Source organism: Bidens hawaiensis, unplaced genomic scaffold (assembly GCF_021521415.1).
Source record: "Bidens hawaiensis isolate Kalapana, Puna unplaced genomic scaffold, B.hawaiensis_p1.1 tig00028714_1, whole genome shotgun sequence".
Lineage (NCBI taxonomy): Eukaryota > Viridiplantae > Streptophyta > Magnoliopsida > Asterales > Asteraceae > Bidens > Bidens hawaiensis.
Genome location: NW_027494697.1, coordinates 194,863 through 219,619, shown reverse-complemented (window position 1 = coordinate 219,619; position 24,757 = coordinate 194,863). Strand labels below are relative to the sequence as shown.

Here is a 24,757-nt window from a genome sequence, read left to right as displayed (position 1 = left end):
TGACAACTACTGAAGGTTGCCACTGATCACAACTACTGAAGACTGCCACTGATGAGGAATAGTCATCAGTGGGAAAGCTGCCACTGATGAGGAATACTCATCAGTGGGAACAGTCATCAGTTGAATCAGTGGGAAAGCTGCCACTGATGACAACTACTGAAGGTTGCCACTGATGAGGAATACTCATCAGTGAGAACATTCATCAGTTGCAGAGTTTGTTGTCACTGATGCAAAATATGAATCAGTGACACATCAGTTGCAGAGTTTCATCAGTTGGAACATCATCGGTTAAATATGTAACCATTGTACAATGTAAATTTGTTCATTGGATTTGCAATACAAGTGCATTTAGTTTTTTTTTTTTTCGTTTTTCGTTTGCGATTTGGATTCTAAACTACGATTCGTATTTGTATAGCATGAAAAATAAACAAAACAATTAACATAAAATTCATTTTATTTACTTTAAGAAGTTCAAAAAAAAAAAGGTTACATGTTTTAAAATCTTCAAAAACAAACTAACAAAACATTAAACTTATAAATATAAAGTTGTGACATATTATTTCTAGAAAAGCCTTATTGTTCGTCGTAATTATTGAGCGGCGACTTCTTCCTCGGAATTACTTGTAGAAATGCCTTCTTGTTCGTCGTGCACTCGAACATCAAGTGGTGTTTCATCTTCGAGAGTGGTTACGTGTTGAATACGATCGATTGAGTCCAAGTGATCCTTTAAGCAAATGCACATCTCCACCGACTCCGAATTTAGTCTTGTTCTTCTCACCGATATTACCCTGCCACTAAGAGAAAAGGCGGATTCCGAAGCTACCGTAGAAGCTTGGACGGTTAGTAAATCACGGGCCATGGTGGCAAGAATCGGAAACTCGGTTTCCTTTATCTTCCACCAAGCCAAAACATCAAAAGTGCCATATTCCTCTTCGGATAAACCGGTAGAGTAATCATTTGTACTATACCTTCCTAGTTCGCTTGAAGGGGTGTTACCCCTTTGTTTTTTAGCTGTTACGTTGCGAACGGTGTTCATAAGGCTAATCATGGGATCTCGTACTCTAGTAGCACTTGAACTTGATGAAGACCCCCCGGCATAGGCATGTGTATGTTTGACCCATATTTATTTAAATAAAAGTCATACATAAATTTAAAATTCAAGTTAAAATCATTTTTTGCCTCTGTTGAAAAGTTTGGGCCAACTTCATGCATATCTAAGGCTGAAAAAATTTCGTCTATCACACATTCAACCCCCGTAACATTTAACATTGGGTTTAAAGCGGCGGCGCAAGTAAAAATCGGTGGCAATTCAAGAAAGTATTTTTTTAATTTAAACTTCATTGGTAATATGATGTTTGAAAACATTGGACTTTTATTTTCAAATTTTTTAAGATTGTTAACGATTAAAAATAACTCCAAAAGAACCAAGGGACTTGTCGGATAATACGTTCCCGATAGTTTCGTAGTTGATGTTTTAAAAACTTCAAGAAAAGTCGATAAGTCATTGATAATTTCTCATTTCTCATTTGAAAATGGGATTGTCAAATCATTCTCGGCAAGACTAGAATGAAACATTTGTAAAGTTTCTATTTGTTTCAAAGCACTTTGAAACATTATGCAAGTGGAATTCCATCGATGAGATACATCCCAATTAGCTCCCAAAGCTTTTCTTCCCGTATCTTTACAAAATTTTCTATATTCCATTTGTCTTTTTTTACTTTTCTTAAAAACTTCATGTATCATTAGTCTAAAATCGTTTATAACCGATGTAACCTCATCCGAAGCAAGTCCGTCTTGCACGATTAAATTAATGATATGTGCAACACACCTTGAGTGAAAAAATACACCATTGCAAATCGGCGTATATTTTAATTTTAATTTATCAACCGCCGATGTATTATTCGACGCGTTATCAAATGGCATTGAAAATATTTTATTTTCTAGTTTATAAGTTTTTATAACATAATCTAAAATTTCAAACAAATTATCTCCCATATGTGGATACTCAAAGAGTTCGAAAGCAATGGTGCGTTTCATCATTTCCCACGATGACGGGTCTACCCAATGAGCGGTGGCACAAAGATAAGATTCGGGTAGACCATGTGGAGCCGACCAAACATCACTAGTTAAGTTTATTCCCGTATTTATATTTTCAAAATATGCAATTAGTACCTCTTTGGCCTTCTTCCACAATTTTAAACAATAACGTTTAAGAGTATGACGACTTACGTGAGTGTATTGTGGTTGAAGCGTATCTCAAATCATGGCGGTTAAGCGAGGGTTGTCGAAGTGGCTAAACGGCAAAGCTTCTTGAATCACAAACTTCGCCATACGATCTTGAACTCGATCAATTTGGTATGTAAATATTCCGCCTTCACTATCCATTTGCGTTTGTTGCGAATCGATGTTCTTTTTCAACGCCTTGCAATACGGTTTTTCGATGCGTTTCTTCAAATTTGAATTCGAAAGTGGGTTTAAATAAATCCCACAAAACTTGCACCGAGCCTTCAATGAATGGTCATCACTCAATTCAACCAAATCCCAATTGCACCAAATCTCTTGATTACGATTATGAGGTACAATACGAACGAAACTTGGTTCGGCGTTGGAACCTTGACCAACCGATGATTGTGAGGCAGCCATAACAACAAATATGAATATAGAAGAAGAGAAAACAAGAGATTAGAGAACTCAAAACGTTGTAATAGCGTTTTTTTGTATTTTTTTGCGTTCGGGTTTGCGTTTTGAGTGTTGTGATGAACCCATGACACCAAATACCTATTTATACTAGTAGTGGGGTGCTTGGGGGAGCTAAAAAACGGCTATTTTTGACCCCAACGGTCAAAAAACGGCCAAAAAAAACGATTTCCAACGGCTATATTCGATCCAACGGCTAGAACCGGTTAGGAACCGGTTCCGGATGGTTCGGTTCCAGAACCGGTTCCGGTTCGGTTCCGGACCCTACCCGCCCCCACTCAGAAATGCAAGAACCGGTCACGGATCATCGGGTTGAATCAGATAGGGTCCGGTTCCTACAAAAAACGGGTAGGAACCGGTTCGGGTCCGGTTCGGGTCCACCGGTTCGGTTCCAGGAACCGGTTTCGTTGAACATCTCTAGTTCATAGGATGGTAACATGCTACTCAAATCTTACCTTTTCGTTAATTGGTGAAAACTATGAATGAAAGGACTTTTCGTTAACAAGTTAAGTGGCTTTTAATTCAATATATTAATTAGCTAAGTGGCTTATTGGGGAAGTGACACTAATGGGTATTACCCATGCACCGGTTAAATGGTCAATCATGTATAAACATCTCATTTCTACCCTTAATTACCCACAAACCACAAAGTTACTAGCAGTACTACCCACAAGTACATGATAACTTTATTAATTCACTAGTTCGAGACCCGTGTGATACACGAGTAGTTATTGAAAATACAATACTTAATAAATAATTAGTATACAAGAAACAATAAACTCGTTAAACACTATTAATACAGTCGTTGTACAATAGCTTTTAAAGAAATTTAAAGTAAAAGATAATTATAACTATCAAATGTTTGAAAAAAATATGAAGTAATTATTAAATTAACAAATTTTGAAGCATAAATTTTAAGAATGATAACTATTATTTTACTATTATAAATTTGTTAAAAAATGTGAGGTTTAATGTAGAAGTGACAAGTGACAAAACTTGTTGTCTTTTATTAGAGAGTATAGATATAGATAGATTTTAATTCTTCAATGGTCAACAATGAATCAATATTGTGTAACAAACATTTGCCATGGAATAAAGTCATGCACATTACCCACATGGGGTGGGGTGGTGTTTCCATGTGATTTGGAAGCCATACACCCTACCCATATGGGTGCCCCCTCCTCTCTTGGATTCTACGCTATGGTCGCCCTCGGGGCACGTTTTGGGCGCCAAACACCGTTGAGGGGCGTCATTGGGGAAGGGGCGTCGATGGAGGAGCCGTTTGAACGATGGGCGTCGTTGGTGGGTGAAGGTGGGCCTCTCAACAGCTAGTTTAAAAAAAATATATAATTATTTTCTATATAATTCTAACCATATTTCTAATTTTTACTCAAACAACTCTCAAATTTCACTCTTTAACTCTCAAATTTCATTCTAAATTCTCTTAATTTTCTACAAACATGGATCCTTTCTCAAATCCAAACCTGAACACAAGCTCGAGCTCAAACCCGAACCCAAAACCAAACAAAAGCTCGAGCTCGAAACCGAACCCGTGGGATCTGGCTCAATTGTTTCGGGCTAGTGTGCTCTCAAATAATAATGGCCCTCATAACCCTTTTTATGCCAACCAACATCGACTTGTAATGCCTCCAACCATGCAACCGTTTACCATCGATATGTTCTATCGAATGTCGTTAATTCCTCCTCAAGTAACCGAAGCCCAAAAACCCCAAACCCAAATATCCCAAACCTAAGTACCCGAAACCCAAGTAGACGAACCGCAAGTTCCTCGCAAACGAAGTAATAAAAAGAATCATGATGACGGTCAAATAACTACCGAAAGGGTCAAAAGAAGTAAGTGGGAAGCGAATGAGGAATTGGCGTTGGCGCAAGCGTGGATCAACTAATCCGAAGACTCAATACAAGGTAAATTATAAAATTATTTATTTATATTTCATAACATGCGTTAGATTTCCAAACACATCGTCAAAGATGAGTTAGAGCGAAACATTTTGAAATTCTAAAATTTAGGGAGACAAAAGTGAAATCTCTTTACAAAGTAGGTCCATTTTGAAAATTTTTCCCACAATCAAATGATATACAAGACACGTCGTGAATTCGGCTTATCCTGTGTCATAGTCACAGTATAGCCTATTTGAACGCAAAAGTTTAGCTACATACAAAAAAATACCGTTAATATCACGAAGTTATAATAAGTATATTAAAAGTGTTACACAAACTTAAGTTCCGGTTAAAAGACCGGAATAATGTTACGAGTTAGGATTTTGTTGTTGTTCATGTGAACCAATGCTCACGAGTTGATAAATGTTTACTGAAACATGATCATAAGAATGAAATGCTCTAAAATAAAAAAAAAATTACATGTTAAATTTAATAATGATAAATTTCACCGTTATAATTCATTTTTAAATAGGGACCTCAACTCCAATTTTTATTTATTTATTTATTTATTTTTTTTTGCAAGTTACGAAGTTATATAATATAGCTGTTAAAATTACACTAACAGTTAATAGTAACTGGTATTTAAATTTTAAAGATTAAATCGGCTGTTGCGAGTTATCAGATTATGAGATTAGCCTATTAGGGGGGTTTCACGAGGACAAGAGGTATTCAATGACTATTTTGAGAAATGAGAAGTAAGATATTTCGGGTTTCTGAGTTACCCAAACTTTTTAAAAATCCTATCCGAATCCAAAAATTCAGATATTCCAGGTTTCTAAATTTCTGAATCGAATATTTTTTCACGTCCTTATTCATTAACACTAAAAAAATAAAAGTAAATCATATGCGTGTACGTGTCTTATAGTTGATATTTAGATGGATTTTAGTTATTGTAAAATTAGAGATTGTGTGGCCAATATGAAAAATAAAGTATATATATATATACATTTTTTATGAATTTATTATACATAGATATCCTTTTAAATCACGTGTTTTAACTAATAAATCGTTTTCATAAATAGTTGACGTTAGGAAACAAGTTTGCGATTGTTTACTAAAATATAATATACACTTTTATTTGAAGTTAAAAAGTCTAAAATAGCAGCCAAATATAACAAATTTGGATAAGTATGCTCTATTTCTAAACACTCCTAAATAAAGATAAAGGTCTTTAAATATTCAAATTCTGTTTTGAAACTAAATTTAAAGTAATCTAATTGAAGAAGAAATATATTTAGTAAAATAAAAAAAAGTGATTACATCGAAACATAAGCCAAGAGAACAACAACCCGTGTCGCTATCCTTTTTTTTGAATTACAAAACAAGAAATGAAGAAATGGTTACATTAATAAAGAAATAACAGTTATTCTTATTTTTTTTAAAACTATTTAGCCCGACCGAATACAATAACATATAATTATAAAAATCCTTTTCTAATAAAACTTTAAAAAGTAAAAGAAAAAAAGTTACTTCGTTTATTCAACTGAAAACCAAAAAACAACCGAATCCTTGTTCGCTTAATTCTGAATCTAACTGAATTCGATTTGATTTACGATTACAACCAAATAAACTCTTAAATTAACAAAATAATTTTTTTAAAATATGTAAACTGAAAAGTAGTGATTGCATTGAAACAGAAAACCAACAATCCGCGTTGCTATCCCAATATTTTAAAACCTACAAAATAAATCAAAAACCGAAAACGATAAAACACTTGTAGTGGGAGTCAATCATGAGTTTTATATTATATGAAACAAGAAAAAAATAAAGATAATGGTCGATGGAGCAGTAGTAGTTAGGATATTGTTTGTATATTATTATTATTATTATACAAAAATTGTAATTGTAATTGTAATTGTAATTGTAATATAAGCATTCCAATTGGACACACCTTGTCACTAACCATTGATCACCAATATATTCATTCCAAAGAGCCGTGCCGTATATCTTCTTCATCTCTGACTGGCTGACCAACTGACAGCAAAGTCTACCGAGTGGGATGCGTGTTCGATCCTACTCCTTAACCTTATTCTTTGACTGGTAACATCGATCTCTATGTCACTTTCAGTTTGGTACATAATATATCCACAGTTGCGTACATGTTATTATTATTATTATTATTATTATTATTATTATTATTATTATTATTATTATTATGTCTTTTTATCCAACAGTATACGTGCAATCTTCTTCTTCTTCTTCTTCTTCTTCTAACTTCTAAGCTTTAGTTTTTTGTGATCATTGTAGAGAATGAATCATCATCATGGAGAAAGAATAAAGCCGTATTCTCTTTCGCTTTCCATCGCTTTAGCTTTTCGTGTCTCTATAACTCAAGTCGATGATGCCTATTTGGGCTTCCCACTTGCCTTGTTTTTTTCCCTCTTTATATAACGCTTTTCGTCCAGTTTCATCGCTGTTCGATTTCTCTCCATCATGTCTTTTTTCCCCATATGACATAACATGTTTTTTTTCCTCGTGTAACATGACAATATTTGTTGTTCTTGTATAAATCTGTTCTTCCTGATTGTACACAACTTTTTTTAGGTAAATTCGTTACACTTTCCATTTTTTATTCTTTATTTCTTTATCTAACATGATACGTGTCTCTTTTATTTCTTGCACATAAATTATATCTTTTATTTTTTTAACGGCAAACTCACACACCCTGTAAATCTGCATCATTTATCTAGACAGTACTTACATCGTACCTGGATATCATTGGACCAAACTCCAAATGCCCTTTTGGTATTAATATTAAGTTTTATGTTACATGATCAAAATAATTAATCATGGAATCTATGATTATTTTTTACTAGGAAAAAAGGCGATTAAATCATGTCGAAAGGAAAGGAATCGGCGGCCAAAGAATCAGACAGGAAGGATGATGAAGAAGAAGGTGAAAATGTAACTAATAATGAGAGAAGTATTGTGGTTTATAATAGTTACAGAAATGGATATTTGGTCAACTCAAATAGTCAACAGTCAACGGAAGTCAAACCCCAGGATGCAGATTACTCTACTTACATTCCCCCACTCAACTATGAGTTAGAGAATTTGATTTTAGCTAGATTTCCCAGATCAGAGTATTGGAAATTATCGTCTGTTAATAAGCGGTTTTCGGGTTTAGTGAAAACCGGTGAGCTTTTCAAGATCAGGCGCAATATTAGCTTCATCGAGCCTTCGGTTTTGATGCTCGCGAGTGGTGAGAACTGCTGGTGGGCATTTGATCAAGGGTTCGGTTCGTTTAGAAGACTCCCGGTTCTTCCTTCCGATATTTGTTTCACTTCGGGTGACAAAGAGTCGGTATGTGCCGGGACCCACTTACTCGTGTCGGGTCGGGAAATCGAAGGGCTTACAATTTGGAGATATGAATTAGCAGTGAATAAATGGTTCAAAGGCCCTTCAATGATCTACCCAAGATGTTTGTTTGCATCTGCCACTTGTGGGACCTACGCTTACGTGGCGGGTGGGATCGCGGTGTCAGGTGGGACCCAGTCCGTGCACAACACGGTTGAGAAGTATGACCCGGAAACCCGGGCGTGGACCCCACTTCCGAGAATGACGAAGCCACGTAAGCTATGTTCTGGATGTTACATGGACGACAAGTTTTATGTGATTGGAGGGCGAAATGATGACGGGGAACTCACGTGCGGAGAGGTTTTTGACCCGGAAATGGGGGAATGGAAACGAATTCCGGAGATGTTAAAAGACAATCCTGTCCTCAGTTGTCATTCCCCTCCGTTAATCGCGGTGGTTAATAACGAGCTTTATTCGATTGAAGCTTCTTCGAATTTGTTAAAAGTTTATTTAAAGAAAAGCAACACTTGGAAACAGTTGGGTTTGGTCCCGGTGCGGGCTGATTATAACCGCGGTTGGGGTGTGGCATTTAAGTCATTTGGAAATAAATTAGTTGTGATCGGGGCGTCGACGATCTTGACGTCTAGAAGCTCGATGGCGATATATACGTGTAGCCCGGACCCGGAGTCTGATTGCTTGCCGGAATGGGAATTACTTGACAACAGCATTCAGCTGAGTCATTTCATTATGAATTGTTGTGTGATGGTAGCTTGAGAAGATGTGTGATAAATAAGTAACATCAGTTGACTTTCTAGAGTCAAGATTGATTGTACTTTAGTGTAAAGAAGTAATTGGTTTGTTCACTCAACCTTTGGATGTACTTAAGACATTATCCATGTTGTAGTTCTTGTATGGGGGTGAAATTGAAAGCATGTTTGAAGAATTCATGTTTCAAAAAAAAAAAGATTACTACTAGTAACAATAATAACAATAGAAAATGGTCCAAAAAATTATATTTGGTCAAATGAAACCTTAATCTTTGTTTCTAAAAGTAAATTAAAACCAGAATAATGCGATCGTATGAGATTGTTAACGATGTGTGTTTAATACAGCCCACTAAAGCCCAACACCACTGTGTACCATGGGCCCAAGCTCAAGAATTTCTTCCACATCACCAACTTTTGATATTACTTTCTTGTAGCAATGTAAACAAACCGAGCGTTCGACAAATTGTTTGTGAACTGGTCATTGGAAAGTTTGTTTAAGTTAATTCATTTAATAATGAGTGAATATGATGCTCGAATCACTAAATGAACAAACATGAACAATGGCTATTTCGTTTAATTGTATTCATGAACGTTTAATATTAATAATGTGCCCTTTACGTCCTTTTACGCTTGTTAATGTTTGTTCATTCAAGATTTTAATAGATTTTAATAACTTTTTTTCTAACCTTATTTATTATATATATAAATTTAAGTAAATTATTAACTATAAAAGCAAAAATATATAAGTATCATGTGATAACTTATATGGAGAATTAACATTTGAGAAGGAATATAAAAACAAATCACTAACACAAATTTGATAGCTAGAGTAAACCATTAACACTGACAGAGGCATATCTACTTAAGAAATGGATGGATCCAGAAACTATTTGAGTTTTGAAATAATAGTTTATTAATAACATAAAATAATATAGTGGATCATCTTATAAGTTAGGAGGGAACCATCGTACTTATATTACAAGCGGCTGTTCTGGTGGATAAGTCACTAGTTTTGTTAAGGAAAGGTCACAGGTTTGATTCCCGTCTAACTATACTTTTTGTAATGCAACCTTTCAGGTTTATGGTTTATAAAACATGTTACAATTATACAAATTTACAAACGCCACTCTCTCCCATTGTATTTATATTTTGCGGTTTTTTAACTTCTAATGACAGCGTTATTTTTATTATGTAATGAACTTTGCCCTAACCATTGAACCGACTCGAAATTTTAATATCCGACTTCGTGAAATTGAAGCATCTAAAAGTAGCGCACCACCTGAACAAAATTTATGGATCCGCCACAGGACACTGGCCGACCTGTGTTACTCAACTTAAATATCGTTCGTTCGTTTGTATTTATGAACCGTTCACAAACAAGTTAATTTACTTAATGAACAAACAAGCCCATTTGTCCGATAAAAACTTAACGAACAAACAAGAACAAGACCTTGTTCGGTTTGATTCGTTTACAACCCTACTTCCATGTAATAAAAGAATAAAAAAAACGAGACAAACCGAAAATAATATCATTAGAAACCAAACCGGACCGGGACTGGTCTATACGAACCGGACGGGAAAGAAACTAAATCTGGTACAGTCTTAACATAACATACATAACTCTCGATCTTCACTTTCACTCTGGAAACTGAAACCTGACACACCATCTCGTAAGCACACTCACAGATCTCTTATAATAATAATTCCATTCTATTTTCGTGATTTAGTATTACTTTTCAATTCAATTTTCATATGTGTTTTTGTTAACCAATTTGCATGTCATTTGTTTTGCAATTTAGGATTTGAATGGAAATTGAATCAGCATTGTGATAATTAGGGTTTAGAAATTAATCAATTATATAAACTCATGTCTGGAAACAACAACAACACTAATCCCCAAAAGAACCCTAATTCCCAATTCATGCCAAAACAATTTCAGCTCTCCCAGTTTTCCGCCACACAGGCGCACGCCCAAGCCATCGCGCATGCGCAGTTTAACGCGCAGGCGAAAGCCGCAGCCAACGCTCAAGCCAACCATGCCCAATTCCAAGCCCAGCTTCAGGCTCAAGGACTGTCCATTAACCAGTCCCATGGACCTTTAGCTACTAGCTCACCCCCGTTTCAAGGATCGGCCAAACGCGTGCCGTCAAAACCACTTGGACGGCCGCCTGGCGTGTCGAACGCGAATACCGTTTCTCCGATGCGTATGATGGAGCTTACGCCAGCTGCTCGTCATAAGAAGAAACAGAAGGCGCCGGGTAAACGGTTGCAGGAACGAGTGGCGGCGATTCTGCCGTCGTCGGCTTTGTACACGCAGCTTCTTGAGTTTGAGTCGGGTGTCGATGCGGCGTTAATGAGAAAGAAGATAGATATCCAAGAAGCTATGAAAGATCCGCCGTCGATTCAGAAAACGCTTAGAATATATGTTTTCAACACGTTTGCGAACCAAACGAACACGGTTCCCAAAATGCCGAATGCCGAACCGCCTTCTTGGACGATGAAGATAATAGGGAGGATGTTGGAAGATGGAATGGACCCTGATCAGGCTGGTTTGATGCCGCAGCCAAACCCGATGTACCCGAAGTTTTTGTCTTTCTTTAAGAGGGTTACGATCGCACTGGACCAGAAACTGTATCCCGATAATCATATGATTGTGTGGGATGGTTCTAGAGCACCGACGCCTCATGAAGGGTTTGAAGTCAAAAGAAAGGGTGATAAGGAGTTTAGTGTGAATATACGGTTAGAAATGAATTATCTGCCTGAGAAGTTTAAACTTTCGTCTCAGTTGATGGAAGTTCTTGGAGTTGAAGTTGATACCCGAGCGAGGATTATTTCTGCCATCTGGCAATACGTGAAAGCTAGGAAGTTACAAAACACAGATGATCCGTCTTATTTTAATTGTGATCCGCCACTTCTTAAAGTATTCGGTGAAGAAAAAGTGAAATTCTCCATGGTATCAAATAAGATTTCAACCCATTTGTCTCCACCACAACCGATACATTTGGAGCATAAGATCAAGCTCTCGGGGAACAGTCCAGCTGGCAATGCGTGTTATGATGTGGTGGTGGATGTGCCACTTATAGTACAAAAAGATTTGAATGCTTTATTGTCTAATAATGAAAAAATTAAAGAAATTGAAGGATGTGACGAGGCGATATGCACAACTATAAGAAAGATAAACGAGCATCGCAAAAGACGGGCTTTCTTTCTTGGATTTAGCGAGTCACCTGTTGAGTTTATTGATGCGTTGATTGAATCGCAAGGTAAAGATTTGAAGACTCTGGCAGGGGAAGCGAGCCGTAATGCTGAAAAAGAAAGTCAGGCTGATTTCTATAACCAACCCTGGTAATTCACTGTTTTGTTTACATACGATATATTGTCTTTATATGCGTATTTCTTGTGGTTTATTTAATGTCTTATTAAATATTAATTGCTACTTAGTACTATATATCGTCTGTTGCTGCTGTTACGATGGGTTTAAATGTGATTTTGTCATTTCCAAATCTTATGTAATTGTGGTTTTGTGAATGTGTAGGATTGAAGATGCAGTTATCCGTTATCTGAATCGTAGACCAGCTAAGATGGCACATCATTAGTTTGGAAATATGCTGATGGAACATGGGTAAAATGGTAATTGCTCTTTGAACGTGCTAGCAAACGTTTTTCGGTGTGTCAACAGTGTGGCTGCATATTACTAGTTAGAACATCTTTACTTCTGGTCATGTCTGGTATTCTAGCTTAGAAATGTACTCTCTTTTCTTTTCTGTCACCAAATGAAATTTTCAAAATCTATAAATAGTTTTGTTCCACGACCATCATGATTCATACTTATTATTATTCTTTTTATAATTTTGTTTTTATTTGTAGAATGTGGGCATTTATGTCGAGTAGAATATCAAGTACATTCATAAAGTCTGTAAGAACTAGTTGACGTGTGACTTAATTATACATTTATTGTCTACAAAAATAAAATATCAAAAAGTTATATCAGTATTTTGAAACTAGACTGATCAAGGTGTGCTAAAAATAGAATGGCCTACAAACGATTGTGCAATTTGTGTATTATTCACCAGCTTGTAACGATGCCGATGAGAGGTTGGACTTGCCTGTCTAATTTTTATCAGATTTGTGTAATTTGAAGAAATAGTATTCTAGTAAGACTATGTGTTGTGTGTGGTAAATAATTGAGGTGGCATGTGAAGTGTAGTTAACATCACGCCGCCCCCTTCAACCCGCAAATTTGCATGGTGAGTCACCGTCACCCTGCTCGTCACACCACAAAATTTGACCGTAGCTGACGTGATTGTAATGGTGGATAGAAACTAATGACCTATTTCACGACGGTTTTATATTTATAAAAAAAATAATTAACCAACTACATACACACGTATAGACAAATGCACCTATTGCTCATGTGATACAGCTAAGAGTAAGAAACAAAGTATCAATCCTTGAACACGATGCATAGGCTTCAAATACGCCTATCGCTTTCTAATACAATTCCTCAGCAAGGATGAGAATGCACCACAAGATGTGAGGCTCTGTTTCTATTTATGAACATGCAACATATGAGGATTGGAAGAATCAATTTGAAAACTTATCCGCTTAGTTCGGATATCTACATGATTTTTAGGAGTTTTACATGTTTGATCTCTAACAGGATTTAGAGAGCAAAAATTTTGTTATTCATAACTAATGCACACGATTTTCAAACAAAACTTGATCATCAATGAAACAATACCAAGGAAGCTTTCAAAAGGTGGCATGCCCATGCATAAAAATTAATTTATGTTACAAAAACCAGTAACAAAAATGAGAATCACTCCTGAAGGTTGTAGTACAAGATTGCAGAAATAGTGCAGAGATAATCAAATATTTTACCACCCATGATCGTCTTATTGCATGCTTCTGTGTTTGTATAACTTTACAGTTTACATGCTTGAATGCCTCACTTGCACATGAACACGATGCCATGATGTGTTTAGGATCCCTCTCAAGTTCCAGATGTCTTCAACCTTTTCAGGTTGAACATTTGCAGCAATATCTACCTGCTCATTAATATTTTAAAAAAATATATACAATGGAAATGAGTTATGCAATCAGAAAGAGAGATGACATACTGCTTTGGCAACTATAACTGTATTGGAGTGTACATCAGCCTCTGTTTCAAAAAGAACCCATGCCCATTTATCACTTTTCTCATCATCTGCTATGTATTTAACGCCTGGTTTTTGGTATCTAGTAGCTTCCTTCCAGGTTTTACCGCCATCAGTGGATACATCAACCCGTTCAATTCCACGCCCACCTCCTGAAACTGCATACCCTTTTATAGCTATCTGCAGAAAACATTTATAAATTAAGAGGCATTTACATATATCCCCTCCTTAACTTCATTTATTACATATATCCCCAACCCTTAAACTTAAATTACATATATCCCCTTTCTTAAACCTAAAACTATCAGATTTACCCATTTTGATTCTACAATGACAATCTTACCCTTCTTTTAATTAAAATTTTTAAATTAAAAATATTACTTACATCTACAGAAGATAGGATAATGGAGAATTGGGAACGGCACTTTAAAAACAAACTCTACATATCATCAATCATGTCTAAACAAATTTACACAAATTGGGAATGCACGTCCACACACCTCCCTGCCTGCCACCATCATACGCTCAATTAGATGATTATCACCAACCTATCATCGACTATGTCTGATCTAACATGAATTAAGTGGCTTTAGTTTCGCCGGAAATTATTGAGCTTGGCGGCGGAACTCTATGCGCCATCGTTGCCGCTTCTTCAGTCTCGTGACTCTCATCATCCTGCCATTGTCACAACGCCACCGTCATCGGAAATCATATAACGCCATCCATGTTCATCCGCCGCTGCTGCCGGAGACATGGCATAAGCCGACCGTCTGTCTTTGGCTTGCATTGCCGGAAACGAGGGTCAAACTAAGTTTCTGTTGGAATTAAATGTTTACAACATCGGAAAACCACTACTAGCTATATGAACACCCAAATACTAACTAAAAAAATTGATCCAATTGGATGGCTGATAACAAACATATTCAGATTAGGTTTAGGTTTGGTTATACTTTGTAAAATTTAAAAGGGCACTTTTGTCATATTGTGTAATTTTATAAAAGAAGGGGATATATGTAATTTAAGTTTAGGGGTTGGGTATATATGTAATAATTGAAGTTAATAAGGGGATATATGTAAATATCCCACAAATTAAAACAAATAGCATTACTTAAAACACATGAGTATGGTAGTTTACCAACCTTTCCGTTCCTCCCCACATTTACATCCTCCAAGGAGCATATTGCACTCTGTCAATAAGCAACCCACAAATGAAGTCAGAAATCTAGATTCTTACCGCTCATGATAGCATATGCTAGTTGTCATAAAATCAAAAAATATACTGGATTTGTAAGCCAAGTTGCTGAACATTAAAATTTCAATATGAATTGACAATCAACATTGTATCCTTGGAGATACAGAGGTGTCAACTTCAACCTATATAATTGTAGATGGGTGAATTTGAGTTATGCATTATCTCTAATGAGTCCAGCTGGAAAAATAAAGAAAATAGCTTAATAAAAAGTGGGCTGGTCATTGTTCAAAGAGTTGTTTTTAATGTGCACCTTAAAATCAGTTTATTCAAACAATAAAGATTATTATTGAAATATTCTGATTTCACACACTATTTATTTTCAAATAGTTCACACACATTTAGAAAACCTAACCTTAAATAAACACCTTAATACCGCTAGCTAAAAATCCTTTGGTTCCGGCCGCTTATGACCCGTACAAAAAAGTACCACTTTTAACCATTTACCCAACCCGTCAATTAGACCTCTATTTGGAATCAATAAGACAGATCATGCTTTTGAAGGAAGAAGCACCTGTACAGGGAAATCCATTTGTGGCCTCCTGGTCGACCAGTCAATGTTGTCCCAGTTTACTGAAGGCGGAAACATTTTATAGTCTTTTTGCATAAAGAATCCCTGGAAAAGTAGCAACAAAGTATAGTCTAAGGAAACACGAAGAAGGGCATATAATTCACTGATAACAATAATAATATCAGTCAAACTAACCTGGCAGACTTGGGAGTCTATGTTGATCTTATCCAGCCACTTCACGGAACGAGCACCAATAACCCCTGGGACAACTACTCTCAGTGGATACCCATGATCCCTGTTGAGTGTCTATTACAGTTTCACAAACCAATAAGTAAAACTAAATTAACTGCAATGTATGCAGAAAGATTATATATTTAGTAATACCTCTCCATTCATTTCATAAGCAAGCAAAACATCTGCTTCAGGATTTGTTGCTTGAATTAATGGAATCGATGCTTTGTAAGGACCTCCATTCTCTTCCTACGATCAAGCGAGAAACCATGAATAAAATAAGTTGGAATCGGCATATAACACTAAAAGTTCCCTAGAACAAGTGATACAAACCTTGCACTTGTCAACACTCACAAACTCAACATGTTTTCCACCTGTTGGTGTGACACTTGTAAATTTGGATATACCAACTAACTCAAGAACATCTGCAAGTTTTGCCCCACCCCAAATTGCTGCATGAAAAAAAAAAACACAAAAATTCAACAACTTTAACTGCAAAATAATGTAAAATTGTGGGATTGGAGACTAACCATTTCCTAAGGCTGAAACATCCCACCCGACTCCTTTTACAGTTCTGGTTTTGCTCATTGCAGTTCTTCTATTACCAGCACACTGCATGAGGTTAAATTTAAATTAACTGTACTGGTAACAAAAACCTATTTGCTTCTAAATTGGTAGTGACATCTTTTAAGAAATGAATTGAAGTAAGACCTGTAAAGTAGCAGTCACATTATATTTTGGAAGACTCCTGTAATTCAAACAACGTAATGAGTTTTCTAAAACTAAATATCATGAATATAAATCTAACAGTACAGAGATCATTACTCACATAATATCCTTCATAAACAGCTCTTTCGGCTTCTCAATTAGCCCGATAACAGAGACACTATATCTGTTTATGAAAACAAAACTTACATGTCAATATCACATGAAATTTGACAACAAATCTCATAGTGAACAAATAAACATGTCAAAATCAGTGTAGTAAAAATCGGGAGGATTAATCGATGATTAATCGCTCGCTAGTTGGTGAGTTACTGACTAATTTTCAGCTAATTAGTTTTGTTTTTTGGCGGCATTAATTGGTAAGCCAAAATCAGTCCTAGTCGGCTCAAATCGACCTTGGCTAATTTTCTTTTGAAAAGGCAATCGCACCTTGGTTTTGACCCGTTAACCCCGGCTATTGTTTTTTCTCATTGATATGTTATGTAAACTTAGAAGTATTTAAGGGAACTTTTATATAATTTTAATATAAAAATACAGATAAAAAATTCAATCCGATTAGTCACTGGTCAGTACTCAGTACCCACCGACCGGCTAGCACTAGCGAGTTCTACAACACTGGTCAAAAACTATATAAAAAACACGTAATCGGACCTTTCGATGTCATCAATAACAGGAATCGGTCCATGATTTCTCTTGTAGAACAACTCCTTAGGAGTCACATACGAAGAAACCAAAGCCTGACGTGGCGGCTCGGCATTAAACGGCTCCTGTAACAAAATTAATCAATCTAACAAGCGTATAGATAAGTTCAATAACTGAATTCAAAGTGTATGCACACAGATAATTAATCCAACAGTTATAATAATTGAATGATCACACACAAATGAGTTCCACACACTAATTCAAGTCGTAATTTAGGGTTTAAAACGAATTAAAGCAATAACGGATAGTTGTAAAAGTAATATATAGGTAGCTTGCCTTAGCATTGATTTTGAGAGCCGGATGACGTGGAGGTTCTTCGGAATAATTAGATGGTGCTCTGATTCCTGGCATTTTTATTATTTCCTTTAATGGATTCTGCTGTATGTGTGCGTGAAAGATGGTAATGATGAAGAAATAGAAAACGTGAAGTCGGATAAGGTGAATGTGGAATCTACAAGATTCTGAAAAGGTTAGTGGACGGTGGTTCTCAGAGAAATGAAGGGTGAGATGAATGGCTGTCATGTAGTTGTGAGGAAAGCATGGTTGCTTTAGCAACGGTTACTGCATTCTGTGGGCTGGGCTGTCTTGTTGTAATACATAAGCTTCGAATAGCATTTCGTTAAAATCAAAATGGTATGAGAGGGATGAGTTACGGATACCGATCTTGAATTTTTCGATTACGAATTCTCTTAAAACAAACATAGTACTGGTACTGAAAATGTTTGGTTTGATATCGGTACGGTGGTTTGATATCGGTACGGTACGATACTTATCTCGAATTTCTGATTCTGATTTTTTTTATAAAGTTGGTACCGATACTGTTCGTTCATCCCAAGATATGACTATGTCTTACCGTATATTGGTCATTGGTGCACCGATTCAAGATTCTAAGTAATCATGTTGTATAATTATTAAAGAGCGCACATTAAATCGATCAATCGATTGGACGGTTGAGATGTGTAGTAAGTGTTGTTGAAATTGCTAGACACTGGTTGGAAAATTTGCTAGACCCGGCCGACCATCAATTTCAAGGGAAAATCATCGCCCAAAGGTCTACTATGATAAAATTACTGGCTCACGCATGAGACTTTGTCACAAGCAAGACTCAAACCCACAACCTTCTATATATATTAAAAAAACATAAGACTACCATTGAACCAATTGTTCTTGAGAGAATTCTCGATAGGTATTTTCATAAACCAATTTCAAGTTTTACATACTTTTCCCATTACATTCCAAAAATATGTATTTAAATCTAGTCGGGACAATTAGTATGTGTAAACAAACAAGTAGTTTACGACAAAACCATTTAAAATACACCAGGTGACCATAAACCAACTGAAACGAGCACGTTCTATACTCGTTTAGTCGCCATGAGCAAAGAAGATGCATGTCTCGGAAATAACGGCCACGACTACTGCATAAATGCTTTCATCAATACAATATTTTATGATCTACTCGTCTCGAAAAAAGTTAGCCAAATCCAATTATTAAAACAACATTCTAAAAAAAACAACCACGTCATCTCACCGAAAAATACAAGACCTTTTTTGTATTCGGGCTTTCATCAAGCACCTTGTGTTTAGGAATGAGCATTTTCGGTACCGATATCGATACCAATACGGTACCAGTATTTTACAAATTTTGCACAAAATACCGATATCGTAGCCGTACCGTACTTGTATCGAACCGAAACTGCCTAATCAACTCCAATGTCTTAAAACCACTTTCGCATCCAATTCACAAAGCCATGGATCATATACAGCAGCCATTATCACACTCTCGTCAACATGCTCCGGCGACTAGTCACCGGAAAACACCAACCTCCGTCATCACACACCTCCGTCAGACCAAACCACACACACCCACACTTATCTCTACTCGCAGACAAATGCAATTCAATCCGCCAAATCCAACAAATCCACGCTCAAATGCTCATCACCGCCACCATCCACGACAACTTCGCCGCTAGCCGATTAATATCATTCACCTCTCTTTCCATCAACGGAGATTTAACCTACGCTTACCAACTATTAACCAGTATTCAACAACCAAATATGTTTATGTGGAACACCCTCATCAGAGGCCTAGCAATAAGCCCTAACCCACATGAAGCAATATTATTGTATAACAAAATGCGTCGAATTGGTGTCACACCGGGTAAACACACGTACCCGTTTGTTCTCAAGGCGTGTTCTAGTTTACAATCGATTAAAACGTGTAAACAAGTGCATTCACAGGTTGTGAAAGCGGGTTTCGACTTGGATTTACATGTTGTGAATAATTTGGTAAGAGGGTATTCGGTTTCTACGGGTTTGGAACATGCCCGCCAAGTGTTTGATGAAATGCCTGAGAGAAATGTTAATGTTTGGACCACGATGGTATGTGGGTACGCTCAAAATGATTGTCCGAACGAAGCGTTGGCGTTGTTTGAGCGGATGGTTGGTGAAGGATTCGAACCGAACGGTCCGAGCTTGTCGTCTGTGTTGTCAGCTTGCGCGCAGTCGGGGTGTTTGGATATCGGAGAAAAGATTCATGGATATATTACGGATAAAGGACTTGAAAGTGATGTTATTCTTGGTACCGCTTTGGTGAACATGTATGCGAAAAATGGAGCGCTTGTGATGGCTAGAAACTGCTTTGATAAAATGCGTGAAAAGAATATTGTGACATGGAATGCGATGATTTCGGGGTTAGCAGTTCACGGGCATGCAAATGAAGCACTTGAAGTTTTTCAAGAATTAGAGAAACGTTGCGTGATACCAAACGATAGCACGTTTGTTGGTGTTTTATCAGCTTGTTGCCATGCGGGAATGCTTGACTTTGGGAAGAAAATATTTAACTCGATGATGGATGTTTATGGAATTGAGCCGAAAATTCAGCATTATGGATGCATGGTTGATCTTTCGGGGCGAGGTGGGATGGTTTCGGAGGCTGAAGAGTTGATAGATAGGATGCCGTGGAAAGCGGATTTGAAGATTTTGGGAGCCTTGTTGAGTGCTTGTGGCAGTCATGGAAACATTGAGGTTGCGGAAAGAGTGGTGAAGAAGATGCTTGTGTTGGAGCGTTATAACCATGGAGTTTATGTTGTTTTGTCGAATATGTATGCGGATGCAGGGCGATGGGATGATGTTTCGAGGTTGAGAGAGGTTATGAAAGATGGGAGTTTAAAGAAAACACCAGGATGGAGTCTTGTTGGTGATAAGGATTAAATGATTTTGTATAAATTATTAAATTTTTTTACATGCGTATGTTATGTACATAAAAAACCATCAAGCCGATTGGAATTCTTCGTTAGTATCTAGTAACCGTTGCTCCCCCCTTCATGTGACACGACTGGTGGAAACCACTTTTAGCAAACAATGTACTATTACATGTAATTGTATACAAAATTATTGCTCAACAGACACCGCAAGCATAGGTTCCCGAAGCTCAAAGTGGACATGAACTCAAAAATACGTGGGAGTGTAAACGATAAGTAAATTGTGTGTGAACCAGTATGTTATAGGAATGTGCAACCACACAAATATGTCCAGTGACGACATGTTCTTAGTCGTGGCAAACATGCCCAATGACAACATGTTGACGGCCCTGGATGGCTGGATATATGATTCTTTAGTGTTGTACAAGGTTAGAGCCTAGAGGTGAGGTACATGGCACTCATGACAAATATTATTGTGATACTTGAAAGAGGAGTATGTAACTTAAGAAGATACAAATCCATGTTTCAAAAATGTTAACTTTAGCACTAGATAAGAAACAAATATCTGTTTTTTCGATGATCAATAGACAAGGTTACGTAAAATAACACACACACAAAAGCAGAAATTGTGGGTCATGGCTCACGATGGCTTAGAACATAGTTTCTTGGTTATTAAATTCACGATTGACTTTTGTATGCATACAGTTGTGTGTTTGTTTAATTGCAAACATCAAATCAATTATGGATGTTAATCGACACAAGCTGTAACATCAATTTATTTGTTAGCATATTTTGTTCTATGTTACATAAGGGGGTTGAGTTTTAAGTTTTAACCCAATTCTAGAATTAAGTTTGACAATACAAGTTTGAATATTATTTTATATCTAAAGAAACCTGTATATGTGGTTATCAAAATTTAGTGAGGAATAGATAAATCCTTATTGATCGGTGTATTTCTATTTGATTATGAATTCAATATGTATATATCTTATCTTCTTAATATTACACTGATGCGATATCCTTCTCGTGGATAGCCGGTTATTCAGTGAGCAAGAGTTAAGAGCACTTCACATTTTGATTGTTTTTACATGTGATCATTGTTTGAAATTATGCACTAATTGAGCTTTGTTGATTAAAATGATTGATTGTTGTTCTAGTTGTTTTGTTTTATTATTTTTCAATTGTATTTGGTGTATTTAATCGGGCTTCATGAATTTTGTCTATCATCGTCAGGTTTGTAGTGTATTGGACCAACCTTTGACCCGTGTATACACAATATTGGGTGCATTTCTTTGAATGTTCTTCTGTTGATCATCCACTTCTAGAAACTTAGGTTTTCATTCTTACTCAATTTAAGCAAATTTGTTTGGCCTTCCTATGGTTATATATATATTTTTAGAACCTAATTTCCCGCCTCCCTGCTTTGGTTATGCTTTTTTATTTAGCTAAATGAACCCACATAAAGTAGTAATCATTTATGTATGCAATCTGCTCTTTCATCATAAAATTGATTAATTGAATATCAAATATGCTCTTAGTGCATTATACTAATATTGGTTTAAGAAACTATCACTTGATTTGCAACAATCCTATATACTCAATTTTGATCATATTTATACCAAATTTTGATAGGAATATGTAGTCTTTTACTTTTGTTGTTTGTTTACATGGACTTGAATGGGGTTGCAATTTGCATAAGAAATTCATTACATGCTTTTTTTGAAAACTATATCTAATGTGATGCAGGTTTCATACTTTGCATATGCGTCCGCTAACGTATAATCGAAGTCATCTCCAATATGTTAACAATGGGGTGTTTGCTGTTGATGGAGTGAACAAGTTGTATTAAACTGGTGTTATGTTTGTCGAGATATAGCTCAAGCGTTGTTTGATGTTTAGGGGTTTTGTCTACTTGTTAGCGTATTGTTAAGTTATTTGTATCAATGCATTTATGAACTAATTTTAAAGATATATTTTGGTCGGTTATAATGAAAGTTTGTTTTAAGATGTATCTGTGTTGGTTATAATGAAAGTTAAGTCATTATGTACAGTTATTAAGATCATAACTAAACGAATATATTTCATTCAGCATGAAATAGCTCGAAAGGGTAAAATAGTCATTCTGCACAGTCATTTAGATGTCGAAGCAAACAACACTTACTGGTTCAGCATTTACTGGCTCAGAGCCTCTTAATTATTCAGACCTCTTAATCATTCAGCACTTAATGGTTCAGCACTTGCCAAACAGCCCCTTAGTCTAAACTGTTTTAGGAGAAAAAAATACGAAACACATGAATACACATTCACACTTAAAAAAGTTAATTTAGATTTTCTTTATCCTTTTACTTTTTTACGATAGTAACTACCATTTCGTCTATGTGGTTTGGTCACTTTTGCAATTTCCGTCCAATTTATTTTATTTTTTGACATTTGCGTCTAAATTGTTAACCCAGTTAGTTTTATTTCGTTAAGTGAGGGATATATTGGTCATGTTACACATATTTTTATTATTGACTCCTAAAAAGGTGCTCTATATACACCTTACTTAACGTAACAAAGGTTAGTAATTTGGATGAAAATAATATTTTTTAGAAACCATGAGAGCATAAATTAGGGTGGTGGGGCCGCAACCCGCCGACCCACCATTCATCGACCACCACCTTAGCCGCTTTCCTTGAACCAGCTGACTTCACACTACCCGCACAACCCTATGCTCCCTCTCTCACCTACACACTTACGCACAAACATGCTTCTATCTTATCTCCTTTATCCGGGTTGTACCCCAGTGGGGAAAATGGGAAAAGTGGCAACGGTGTACCCAAGGACGACCCCACCACTTTAAAAAAAAAATTTGAATGGAAATGAAAAAAAGTGACCCATTCAGGTAAAAGAGAACGAACTTTAATCAAACAATGAGTCTCGCTTGAAACATAACATAAAATAGGTGAAAAAAAAACCTCTACTCAGCTCTACACTTTTTTAAGATTTTGTTTGTTTAGGATCAATGTTTTAAAAACCGGTATTTTACTTGTATCGGATTGGACTAAAAAATGGTACAACCGGTTGAACCGGGTTATACCGGAAGATTCAACCGGTTGAATAACTTACCTTATAATTTCCTATAAATGTAACTTCAATCCAAAAATACCCCAAAACTAAATGATTCCTATAACAAAAAATAATCCTTAAGTTAATCCATATTAAAAAAAATAATGCAAAAACACTTAATTTAAAAAAATAGTCATAAAGTTTACAAATTTGAATGTTAATTGTTGGGTTAAAGTAATTTTGAAAAAATATGGGCCACAAATATCAAAAATTTCTCGGGCTTAAAACCGATTTGCCGGTAAAAACCGGTATTTTAAACATAAATCGCCGGTACGATGTTAAGTAAACCGGTTAAAAATGCTGGACTCAGAATACCGGCCTACTATGCGAACAGGGCCGGCTCAATGTTTCCGGAGGCCTAAAGCGAGATTTAAAATCGAGGCCTTCTTCTGATTAAGATGTAAGCCATAAAGCAAATGCAAATTGTTCTATTTCACATAAAGAATTAACAAGTCACCTCTCAAACCCTCTAATATAGTTACATTCTGAGCATAATTAAAATTATAATAAACTTAGCAATTAACATTAGTAGTCTTTCAAAATAAGAACTCAATGAAAATTAGCCATTGGAGTAACTAGCCGTTTTAATCATCTAGAATCTACACAAAATTAACAACATTAAAATTTGAGAAAAGAAAGCAAACAAAACACGCAACTTTGTGCACTCCATGCCCATGAAAAAGTAATTAACATACCATCATTAACCATTGAATCATTTGGATTATCAAAAAAAATCTGAATCTCCAAAACACAAGCATGTTTGGATGGTTAAATCGATTATCAGAGAGCATTACTAAATAACTCTAAAACACCATCACTTAGGACGATCTTTTACTTTTGCATAGAGAGATATGGTTTAAATTAAATAAAAGAATGAGAAATTGTAACACTGGAGAGTGGGGATTTTCTGTTATAGAACTAAAATTTACAATAATTAATGGAGTATGAATCTCCCTACAAATGTGGGCCTAATTAAAAGTATAAAACTAATTTACTATAAACAGGGCATAATCTTAGGTAATTATACAAATTGTGGCCAAGCAACCGCCTTATTTGGCTGGTGCTAGAGCCGGCCCTGTATGCGAAATCCGGTATAACTGGTTTAACCGGCTGGTTTGAACCGGTTTTTAAAACACTGTTTAGGATGGA

General features: G+C 36.1%; 2 protein-coding genes and 2 pseudogenes across 4 annotated transcripts; 3 read left to right on the top strand and 1 right to left on the bottom strand.

Moving 5' to 3' along the window:
- The first annotated feature begins 6,849 nt into the window (after positions 1-6,849).
- On the top strand, positions 6,850-8,899 carry LOC143577501 (F-box/kelch-repeat protein At3g27150 pseudogene; annotated as a pseudogene). 2 transcript variants are annotated; one of them, XR_013143121.1, is made up of 2 exons: positions 6,850-7,352; positions 7,476-8,899. The product of XR_013143121.1 is annotated as an F-box/kelch-repeat protein At3g27150 pseudogene, transcript variant X2 (transcript). The 2 variants fall into 2 exon arrangements; XR_013143120.1 differs by having other exon boundaries at positions 6,851-7,203.
- A 1,378-nt stretch (positions 8,900-10,277) lies between these two features.
- On the top strand, positions 10,278-12,729 carry LOC143577500 (SWI/SNF complex component SNF12 homolog). Its single transcript, XM_077061317.1, has 3 exons — positions 10,278-10,393; positions 10,523-12,068; positions 12,259-12,729. The coding sequence occupies exons 2-3, from the start codon at positions 10,591-10,593 to the stop codon at positions 12,317-12,319; spliced, it is 1,539 nt and encodes a 512-aa protein (XP_076917432.1). The 5' UTR covers positions 10,278-10,393; positions 10,523-10,590; the 3' UTR covers positions 12,320-12,729.
- A 661-nt stretch (positions 12,730-13,390) lies between these two features.
- Positions 13,391-17,718, bottom strand: LOC143577524 (sulfite oxidase-like). Its single transcript, XM_077061334.1, has 12 exons — positions 17,575-17,718; positions 17,248-17,363; positions 16,700-16,762; positions 16,582-16,618; positions 16,401-16,482; positions 16,204-16,322; positions 16,024-16,119; positions 15,835-15,945; positions 15,643-15,744; positions 15,019-15,066; positions 13,844-14,059; positions 13,391-13,771 (listed from the first exon to the last, which is right to left on the bottom strand). Exons 1-12 carry the CDS (start codon positions 17,647-17,649, stop codon positions 13,655-13,657), a joined length of 1,182 nt encoding a protein of 393 aa, XP_076917449.1. The 5' UTR covers positions 17,650-17,718; the 3' UTR covers positions 13,391-13,654.
- A 1,365-nt stretch (positions 17,719-19,083) lies between these two features.
- On the top strand, positions 19,084-20,510 carry LOC143577523 (pentatricopeptide repeat-containing protein At5g56310 pseudogene; annotated as a pseudogene).
- Positions 20,511-24,757: the final 4,247 nt, after the last annotated feature.